At 39.4% G+C, this 11,559-nt stretch overlaps 1 protein-coding gene across 1 annotated transcript; it reads right to left on the reverse strand.

Annotated features, from left to right (window-relative positions):
- Positions 1 to 394: 394 nt before the first annotated feature.
- ARL14EPL (ARF like GTPase 14 effector protein like) lies at positions 395 to 7,950 on the reverse strand (the record flags this gene model as incomplete). Its single annotated transcript, XM_080699307.1, has 3 exons — positions 395 to 617; positions 6,313 to 6,452; positions 7,855 to 7,950. The coding sequence occupies 3 exons, from the start codon at positions 7,948 to 7,950 to the stop codon at positions 395 to 397; spliced, it is 459 nt and encodes a 152-aa protein (XP_080555433.1).
- Positions 7,951 to 11,559: the final 3,609 nt, after the last annotated feature.

The following is an 11,559-nucleotide window of genomic DNA, read 5'->3' on the forward strand; positions in this document are numbered from 1 at the left end:
ACCTCACAATCAGACCATTACAATGTTCCAATGAAAATATTCATTAAAAAATGTCTGAAAAGTTCTCAATTACAGAGTTCTGAAAATCTTAAAACTATGTGTTCTCAGGTATAAGGAAAAAGAGCAGTAATGCTTAATTTGAAGGCCAAATTGAAACAGGGATGCTGATGAAATATGCTCATCCACCTACTGTCACATTCTTCTCTCTGGAGCTAAAGAATTTGAGAAGACAGAGAAGCTTATAGCCTTTCTACCCAGCATTCATTCTTCTGTGGCTTCAAGTCTTAAGTATGTTTTCCAACGTTTTGTCCAAGCCCTAAAATTTACCCAAGAGAAAGAGGTTAACTTAAATGTATATAAAAAGGGAAACAAATCAGTCCATATACAACAGGTGCTAGTCAGGAATTTCAAAAGGCAGCCTGCTGATGACCTCTCCACACTCAGTGACGATGGCGTCGTACACCCACCGCCGGTTGCAGCGGCACTCGGGCCCGCACTTGTTGGAGTTGCATTTGGGGCAGGGGTAGAAGCAGCCCAGGCAGTTCTTCTCTAGGCAGTCACACAGGTCAGCATCGTTGCAAACCAGCCGGCCGCTCTTGTCATACTTCTTCAGAACTCTACGAAGGACAGAACGGCACTAATGTGGCGGTGCAGTCGTCCTCTCCCTGGCCAGCAGCTTCATACACACAGCCCTCCTACTCTGAGTGAACAGCAAACTTGGAAGTTATCCAGAAACATTGCACAACAGAATATGGAGCTGATAGCATGGGAAATTCAGACAACGAGCTCAAACCATCCCTGATACAGCCAGGCTTGCCAGGGAGAATAACTCTGCCTTTTCCCAGCATTACAGGGAATGTAATAGTTCACTTAAGAAAATGGTGAAGGATTGTCTAAACTGACTAAGATTTCCTCCTGCAAATGTTCCAGACTGTTCTCTAAAGAGACCACTCAGCTGGGCATGGTGGTGCACTTCTGTAATCCCGGCACTTGTGGGGCTAAGAAGGATGATTGCAGGCTCCTGGTCAACCCAGCAACTCTGCAAGGTGCCCAGCAACCCAATGAAATCCTATTTTTAAAAAAGTAGATAAAGTAAAGCTAGGGGTGTAGCTGACAGGTAAAATTCCCCTGGGTGCAATCCCCAGAATCCCCAGTACCACAAAACTATATATATATATAAACATTCTTAGCCAGCTGCCAACAGCACAGGACACCCTGTTCAAAATAAAAAATATAAAAGGACTGAGGTAGAATGACCCTGGGAGGTTTATTCACCAGTATCCCCCCCCCCCACAAAACCAATCTTGATAAAATTTTTTGTAATAACTATACCTACATTTTTTGTTTTTGGTGCCACAGAAGAGCATTAAAGTGCAGGGCTTGCCACAGATCCCACATTTCCTGTCAGCCTCTGCAAAGCCTCTAGGGCAAAGATGTTTCCCTGAATTCTACCTACCACCTTCTCAAAAACAAACCATTTTGAAATATGTCCTTCAAACCTGAGTTATAGCCAGGCATGGTGGCACATGCTTGTAATTCTAGTACTTTGGAGGCTGAGACTGGAAGATCATGGTTAGTGGACAGCTTCAGATACTTAGTGAGGCCCTTTGCAACTTTGTGAGGCCCTATTTCAAAATAAAGAATTAAAAAATAGGGCTGGGAGTATCACTTAGAGGTATAATACCCCTGGGTTTCATGCCCAGTACTGAAAAAAAAAAAAAATAGGGTTGAGGTTGTAGCTCGGAGGTAGAATGCCCCTGGGTCCATCCCTAGTACCGCAAAAACAAAACAAAACAAAAACTTGAGTTGTATGAAAGCCTTAGATAACAAAAGCATCCCTGCACAGTTTGTATTTATCATTACCAGTTGCAGTCCAAAAGGCTAACCTTCATTCGTGTGGTCAGATTATGTATTCTCTGCCCTTTAACTCCAAGCAACCATCACATCCCCTCTCTCTCTTCCTGATCAGGTAAGATTTACAGTTCCACCCTTTTCCCTTCTCTGATAAAGCAGGAAAGGACAAGGATCAATCATTATATATTAAGTATAATTACCATATTTTAGCAGAAATGCCTTCTAATGAGGCATTTAAAGCATTTCAGCTAATCAGTATAATCCTTCTCTAGCCCCCCCAGGAAATTCAACAAGAGAGATTTAAGCTTTATTTTAGGAATGATGGAACAATAGAGAGCATGGGCTAGATTTTGTCCTTCTTCCCTTTGCTCAGCCCAAACACTGCTCTGCCTCCTCAGGCATCGAGACACAGATTTTATGGTTTCCTGCCCAGATAATGCTATCTTCCATAAAAGTCTGAACTATCATAATTATAAAGGTGAACAACACACACTCTAGACATGAACATACCCTCTTCATGTCCCTCCCCTCGTGCTGTCTTGTGCTTCTCCCAACCATTCACAAGGAGCTGAGCCTTCATAAAAACAGCACATCCTTGTTTTACTTTTAGTCACACCACATATGTGTGTATTCCCAAGCACACCATGGTTTTCCTCTCTACTTTTCTTTTTTGTGTGGTACTGGGGTTCCTGGGAACCCTTCTACCTCCAGGCTACACTCCCAGACCTATTTTTATATATTTTTTGGAAACATGGTCTCCTAAACCAGCGAGTCTGGCTACGAAGCTGCATGATTCTCCTGTCTCCGCCTCCCAAGCGCGGGGATTACAAGTGTGCCCCACCACGCCCAGCATCTACTTTTCTTTTTTATCCTACAAAATGCTTTGAGATTCTTATTTGTTATACATGTAACTGCATTCAAATATTTTCACTTATATATGTGTCCCAATATATGAATATACTGCAAGTTATTTACCTTTTCCATCAGTGATGATCATTTGGATTACTAACACTTTATCTTCTTTGGCATTATAACACAGCTCTAAAACTTCTTGAACCTGTTTCACTTGATACATACATATGAATTTTTCCAGAAAATATACCAAGGAGTAAACATGTGAAGTCATTGGGCAAATAGGAAGTGCCAAGCTGGTGGTTTATGTTGTTACTTTGGTGGTTTGTTTGGTGTGTATATGTATGTGTGTTTGTGTGTTACTGGGATTGAACCCAAAGACATTCTACTGGTAAGCTATACCCCTAGTCCTATTTTTTGTATTTTTAAAAAATTTCATTTATATGTGGAACATATTGAAAATGGTATCCATTTAGACTGTGCTTGGTGCCCTCTCCCCCATCCTCTGGTTCCCTTTTCCCCCCTCCCAACAATGAGTGTCTAGGTTAACCATGCTATACTCATACTTTTACACATATTCTAACGTAGCTCCTCCATTAATCAACCTCAGCCTTTTTCCTCTCCTATCCTTTGATTCTAGCTTTGCTGAGACTTTTCCTCCATTATCTGGAGTCCCTCTGGTATTCCCAATGTTGCCTCATTTGGACATATTAGAGAAAACATATGTCCCTTCTTTTTCTGTGCTTGGCTGATCTTTGAATGGCGAGTGGGTAAGATCAGAAATTAGGGGAGAAATAAAGAAATTTCTGGAAATAAATGAAAATAGAGAAACAACTTACCAAAATCTATGGGACACTTTGAAGGCAGTGTTAAGAGGAAAGTTTATAGCATTGAGTGCCCACATAAGAAGGGCAGAAAGGACATAGAAAGGCAGCAACAGTCTAATCTCAAAGCCAGCAGAAGGCAGAAAATTATTAAAATCAGAGCAGAAATAAATGAAATAGAGAAAAAAAAAAGAATCAATAAAATAAAAGCTGGTTCTTTGAGAAGATTAATAAAATTGACAAACCCCTGGCTAACCTAACCAAAAGAGAGAATCGACTCAAATTATTAAAATCAGAAATGAAAACGGAGACATCAACACAGATAGTTGTGAAATTCAAAGGATTATCAGAAACTATTTTGAAAATTTATATTCCAATAGACTGGAAAATATGGAAGAAATCGATAGATTTCTAAGCATATATAACCTATCTAAACTGAACCAAGAGGACATAGCAAGCCTAAATCAACCAAGAGCAAGCAAAGAAATAGAAACAGCGAGGCTGGGCATGGTACCGCACGCTTGTAATCCCCACGCTTGAGAGGCGGAGACAGGAGGATCACGCAGGTTTGAAGCCAGCCTTGCTGGCTTAAGAGATCCTGTTTCCAAATTTAAAAAAATATAAAATAGGTATGGGAGTGTAGCCCAGAGGTAGAAGGGTTTCCAGGACCCACAGTACCACAAAGAAAGAAAGAAAAAAAGAAAGAAAGAAAGGAAGGAAGGAAGGAAGGAAGGAAGGAAGAAACACAGCAATAAAAATTCTGCCATTAAAGAAAAGTCCAGGCCCTGATGGGTTTCCAGCTGAATTCTACAAAAACTTCAGTGAAGAACTAATCCCAATACTTCACAACTTGTTCTGGGGGATTGAAAGAGATGGAATTCTCCAAAATTCTTTCTATGAGGCCAGTATCACATATTTTTTTGTATTTTGAAATGGTCTTGCTAAGTTGCTGAGGCTGGCTGCAAACTTGCAACCCTAATTGTCTCAGCCTCCTCTGAAGTACTGGGATTACAGCCATGAGCCACACTCAGCTTGCCAAGCTGTAAGTGTCCCATACTCAATTCATCCTGTAACTTTATCAACTTTGTTATCATCAAACTAATAAACTTGTCTTGCCAGGCATGGTGGCATAGGTTTGTAATCCCAGCTCTTGGGAGGCTGAGACAGGAGGATCACGTTCATGGACAGCCTCAGCTACTTAGTGAGGCCCTTTGCAACTCAGTGAGACCCTGGTTCAAAGTAAAAAATAAAAAATAGGGCTAGGGGTGTAGTTCAGAAGTAGAATACCTCTGGGTTCCATTCCCAGTATCAGATTAAAAAGAAGAAAAAAAAAAAAGAAACCCTGTTTGTCTATCTGGGGAATGTGATACTTCTCTAGAACAAACTGATAAGGTCAGTATCCTAAATATGTGTGTTTTTTTTCCCCCCCTGGTCTGGGGATGGAACCCAGAGGCATTTGACCTCCAAGCTACACCCCCTGCCCAAATTTTTATTCTTTATTTTGAAACACGGTCTCACTGAGTTGCAGAGGGCCTCACTAAGTAGCTGAGGCTGTCCGCGAACCACTATCCTCCTGTCTCAGCCTCCCAAATGCTGGGATACAAGCATGCGCCACCACACCTGGCTCTGAATGTTTAATAGTTTTATCCTTTATAAAATTCCTGATTATTTTCTTAATTTATCTATTATGAGGTTACTTTTTATGTTATTTACTTATAAGATTTTTTTAAAAGATTTTGTAATCTGATTTCTTATAAATCACTATTTCACTGTGCCCACTTTGTGATTTGAATTTTATTGTTTTATTTTTGTTTTTGTTTCCTTGCTTGTTTATTTGTTTTTCTAGTGGGGATCAAACCCAAGGTCACTATACTCTCAGCTCTTTTAATTTTTTTAATTTGAAACAGTCTTACTAAGTAGCTGATGCTGGCCTTAAGCCTGCAATCCTCTGTCTCAGCCTCTCAAATGCCAGGATTACAGGAATGTTTCACCATGCCTGGCTTTAGGGTTAATTTTAAATAAGTGTATATTATTAACTTAATACAGTTAAACTTAACTTTTCTTTATTGTTTGCTTAATTTCTACTTTTTTGGTGTGGTGCTGAGGATTGAACCCAGGGCCTTGTGAATGCTGGGTGAGCACACTAACACTGAACTAAGTCATCTAGTTTTTACTTCTGATGTACTAGCAATCATTTTACTTAATAATAGCCCTGAACTCTGCGTTAATATTCTGAATCCATTCCCATGGTTAAAATATTTCTCATTCTAATACATCTTTGTTACTTTCAATCCTCTTTCCTACTAATGCTATTACTCTATTACCTTTTTTTTGTGTGTGTGTGTGTGTGTGTGTGTGTGTGTGTGTGTGTGTGTGGTACTGGGGGCCGAACCAAGGGGCTTTCTACGTCCGGGCTACACTCCCAGGCCTGTTTTATATTTTATTTGGAAACAGGGTCTCACTAAGTTGCTGAGGGCCCCACTGAGTGACTGAGGCTGGCTTCCAACTCGCATGATCCTCCTGTCTCAGCCTCCCAAGTGCTGGGATTGTAAGCACATACCACCATGCCCAGCTTTACTCTATTGCCTTTTAAAAAATTATTACTAATTTGGGATTACAGTGTATTTCTTCAGGCTGCTAAATTCAAGACATATTGGATTTTATTATATTTTAGAATAGATATTTTTAAATCATAAAAAGTTACTATTTCCTTATTTTTCTTTAAAATCAAGAATGCATGAATTTTATTACCCCATCAATCAAATATAAGTCATGATCTTACTTGGTTTTTACAGAAAAATATTCATTCATCTTTGACATCCGTGCTTTCTTTTTCTGCTGCCTTGTTTCAGGGTTAAAATCCGCTACCTGTGGTCCAGGGTTCTGAAATGCCAAACACTTTAGCTGCCGCTCTATCTGTTGCTGAGAAACAAACAAAATGCTTTAGTAGTGAGAGCCAGATAGTCTCCAAATGAAAGTATATTTGTTTTGCACAGAAAAATAAGCTGTTTAATCTGATTAATTTTCAAAAATTATGTAAATGTTCTCAAATTAGCCAATCTTTCTGAATAAATACATAGTATCAAACTCATAAAATAAAAATGTTAAAAAAGAATCAAGCCAAGTCAGGCATGGTGGCACACGCCTATAATTTCAGCACTTGAGAGGCTGAGACAGTAGGATCATAGGTTAGAGGCTAGCCTCAGCAACTTAGTGAGACTCTCAGCAGTTTAGCAAGAATCTGTTTCAAAATAAAAAGGGTTGGGGTGTATCTTGGAGGTAGAATACTCCTGGGTTCAATCCCCATTACCAAAAAGAGGGGAGAGTGTTTCCAACCACAATGAGAACCCAAAGTGCAAGAGTCAGAGCTCTGGGGTGGGTTTCAGAACTGCACTCTAACCTGTGAGTTTGGCCAGGCTTCAAATCAGAAAGCAGACACCTGAAGGATCCATTCTCAGTCAAAGCCATATTTGAACAACAGTAACAAAAATATCATCTTGTGCCGGGCATGGGGGTGCAGGCTTGTAATCTCAGCGTTTGGGAGGCTAAGACAGGAGAATTGTGGTTCACAGACAGCCCCAGCTACTTAATGAGGCCCTTTGCAACTCAGTAAGACTCTGTTTCAAAATAAAAAATAAAAATAGGGCTGGGGGTATAGCTTGATGGTAGAAGGTTTTTGGGTTCCATCCCCAGTGCCACAAAAACAACAACAACAACAACAACAACAACAACAACAACAAAATGTCACCTTGCTAGAGTGACTTTCTAGTTAGGGGAAGGTTTCAAAAGTCCTTGGGGACTTTTGTAATGAGAAATGAATGGTACCTAATTGAGAAGATAAGCTAAAAAATGGTTAATCAACTGCCAATGAGTTTGTTTTTAATGTATCACCTGTTTCATGAGGGGAGAAAATGCTCTTTAAAAGGATTTTAAAAAGAAATAATCTGGGTAGTTAAAAAACATATAGGCTGGCCCATATATGGAAGTACTATACTTGAAAACAAGCAGAACACTTTCATCATAACCTTCAGGTTATTTAGTATGATAATAGTCTAGTCAGCAGTTTAGAAAATATAAAGATATTTCTTTAGAATTTTGTCTTCGGGTATGTATATTTTTTACAAAAATAAAAAGGCTAAAGATTAAAGGAGTCAAAGAGGACATATATCCGTTGAGACCAAGTCTAATGGCCAGGAGCAAAAGATCCTTTCTGTGGAGTCCTGGATCCACCTTTTTTTCACCAAGTCCATGGGCATCTCAGAGACCTTCAAGTTTGGAACTCAACAAATAACATGGAATCATAAAATAAATCCATGTACCATACCAGTTGCTTCTGTCCAATTTGACAGTTTTTCTCTAGAGAGCTTTGTTCTGTGTTTCTTTCTTGAGTGGAATTGTTTTTTCCCAAGCGTTCACTCATTTTTGATCACTAAAAAAGTAATTGGGGAAAAAGTTAAATGCATTAGTACTTTACATCTCCAGTAACTTCATGTAGCTGCTTCCTCCTCTTTCTCCACATCTTGCTTTCATTTAAAGCCACACTACCTGAGAAAGGCATCTGCATTCTCGGCTCCTTTTTTTCACTCTACTCTTGCATCCTGTATCAGGCTTCCCCAGAGTCTGAAGAACACTCTGCTCCTCTACTGGTGCTCCTCTCTGCTGGGTGTCCCACAAGCAGATCAATTGTATCATTTACCATTCTTAGTATCATAGAACTGGGGACAATCTTCTACTTAAGACTATGAGCTGGGCATGGTGACACACACTTGTAATCCCAGCAAGTTCAAGGACAGTCTCAGCAATGTAGAGATGTGCGAGATTCTCAGTCATTGAGCAAGGCCATGTTTCAAACAAAAAGTAATAAAAGGCTGGAGATGTAGCATGAAGATAGAAAACCCCTGGATTCAATCCCCAGTCACACATATAGACTATAAATTCTTAGGTCTCCATTCTTCCCTCTTTACACTCTGTTGGGGTTTTAAAAGTAAGATATGTTGATGTCATCCACCCCAGTATCTTTATAAAAACCTCATCTTCTCCATGGTTTCAGCTGGTAACTCTTTAGTTCTTACTTCCAAGGCTACCTCTAAAAGCCTTATGAGAATATTATTAAGACCTTTCTTTAAATCAGAGGATTAGCTTAATTTAAAATAACCACCATTTTGTAACTTTGTATAAGGTCCTGTTTCTGAGTTTCCATTTTCTAAGAATTGCAAACACTATCCCCTCCCCTGGCATCCTGTTGTAGATGAACCAGCCAGTTGCTTGTGACTGTGAAGCTACCCTCCCATCAATAGGAGGATGGTGCAGAAATTTTCATTAGGAATAAAAACTAAGCAGGCTTCCCTCCAGTTGTATTGTATAACCTGGCATCCCAGATGGCAAGACTGTTTTTGCAAAAAGTAAAATTGCCTTGTTGAGCCATTTTGCAACATGTCTTTACTTACCGTTGGAAACAGATTTTAGGAAAGCCACAAATAAAAACTCATAAAACCCAAAGTAACTCAGCAAGGCAATTCACTTCTGAGCATAAGGATACAAGAACACTGGGCAGTCTGCTCAGACTTTTATCCCCTAATGCGAAGGCAACTGTACAGTTCTTCATTGGCTAGAGTATGGCTTTTACAATCTAACCCGATTGGCTAATTTTCACAGATTTTACAAAAGGAGAAACATGAAACCAGTACATCTGGGAGTGGAACAGTAGACAAGGGTACAAAAGTTACAAAATAGACGCCTAGGTTACAGATACAAAATGGAAGCCTGCCTGTTCCTATGTGATCTTGTAACTTCCATGGAAATGATTGGTTTCCTTTCTTATATTACACCATGACAATTTATTCCTAACAAATTTGGTGGCCCGTACTGGGTTAGAATCATTGGCAAGGGGGTTGCAAGGACTTCTTTCCAGAGGAGATGCATCCTGCTGCTGAGTTGAGTGACCTTGAGATGAGGGAAGTACAGCTGCTCTCTGCCACCCACCCCAACAATGAGCTGATAAAGGTTGATCAGCTACATGGGAAGCTTGCCTAGGCAAGCACCATGGTGACCAAGTAATTCTGAGCACAGACCAAAGTAAAGAGAAAAAAGTCACAGGAGGTGACTGAGTATTTCCTTGGTGATCAGGAGTTCTCAAAGGATGACTGAGAGGTATCTAAAGATGCCAAGCAAGAGCGGACTTCCAAGGTTCTGGTTTTCCCAAGAGGGCCTTAGACGAAGTGGGAGGCAATCAGTATAGGAGTTTAAGAACCCCCCAGGCAGTAGTTATGGGGGATTGAGTCTCTGGTGGGGACATACACCAGAGTAACCAAACTGAGAAAAACGAGAGTAAAGACAAAATTCCTTTAAGTCTAATGTTACAACATAAGGGATATAATCTGTAGATTAAGGGCAAATAAATATTGTTGTTTTATCTGGATTCAAGAATCTATATTACAACTGGCTATCTTTTGGCCAAAGTGTGGTTCAGATGAGAATTGGATATGTCAAATATAAATAAATAAGCATTCAAAGTTAATACCCAAATTAATCCACTTACCTTTTAGTTTATGTAACATAAATTGATAAACAGATAAGTTAACCTAACTTTGGTAAAGTAAAATATGTCATTAAAATTATTTTTAGCTGGGTGTGGTGGCTTATGCTTGTAATCTCAGTATGTGGGAGGCTTAGACAGAAGGACCTCGGTTTGTGGTCAGCTGCAGCTACTTTATGAGGCCCTCTGCAACTTAGTAAGACGCTGTTTCAAAATAAGAAATAAAAAATAGGGCTGGGGGTGAGCTCAGAAGTAGAATGTCCCTAGGTTCAATCCCCAGATCCACCCCAAAATACATACATATATATATATATATATATATATATATATATATATATATTGATATATATACATATTGATATATTGGCTGGGCTAATCAATTAGGATTGTATTGTCTGCCTTTTGTTTTGTGCTTAAAGTACAATCTTCATTATTAGGATCTGTGTAACAATAATCACTTAAAGTATAACTATGCTTGTTTGATATCTTGGCTTATATAGACAATCTGATTAAACTGGTGAAGGAAATCTCAGAACAGCAAAGTGTCCAAACTGTATTATGGATATTGATGTCTGCATTCAATGAATTGTACACTGAATTTTGAGAGCGAAAAGCAAAGCAGAGAGACTTTATAGATTTGCAGTTTGGCCAGAAAGGCATGTGTAAAGTTGGGGCCCAGGGAAAGGGTTCTGTGAAAGACTGTCAGGTGGCTGAAGGGAGGGTCAATGTTGTAGGGACAGTCGAAGATTTGCATAAAAAGAAAGTAGTGAGGTCAGGGCAGTTTGTAACCATGGAAGCAAGGGCAGTGATTTTTAAGTGAGGTGCTCAGACTCCTTCCCAGTGACCTTGATTAAAGGGCCCTGGGCTACCCAGGACCCCATGGTGGTGACCCCCTGAGCAGTGGTCAAGAAGGCAGTGAGAAGGGTGTGACTGCCTTTCCTGTTATTGGCAATCGATTTCAGCATTCATGTAATGCTGGCTTTGCTGGAAGAAAAAGGGTCGTGGAGTCTTCCTGCTCCCCCTGCTCTCATAGTAATTTGGGGTGTCCTCTTCTGGGTTTCCTACTACAGTTTGGTATGACTGTGCTAACTCCACTAAGTTGAAATGTTCCCATCTAGGTTTCTAAGGCTACAAGCCTCTAGCTGGGAATTCCCCCATCCATTTCTTTCCCTTCCCTGCTTGCCTCTTCTTAAAGTCAACAAAAGAATATATTTGAGTCTATCAAATGTGTTTTCATATATGTAAAAAAAAAAGTTTATGATTGTTTCCTTTTGGATCTTAACATAAATTTCTGAGTTAAATTCTAATTAATATTTTATCTTACATATAAAAGATTAAAAAAATTTAAACTCTATTCTGATAAAGCAACTATAAAGAACATAAAGTATTTCATCTTACTGAAAAGGAGTATTTTGCCTAAATTGAAATATTTCTATAAGGATTATTTTAAAATGTAAGGAAACCCAATAAATAGAAAAGATATTTATTGGTATT

This window comes from Muscardinus avellanarius (assembly GCF_963383645.1).
Source record: "Muscardinus avellanarius genome assembly, chromosome: 7".
In the NCBI taxonomy this organism is placed as follows: domain Eukaryota; kingdom Metazoa; phylum Chordata; class Mammalia; order Rodentia; family Gliridae; genus Muscardinus; species Muscardinus avellanarius.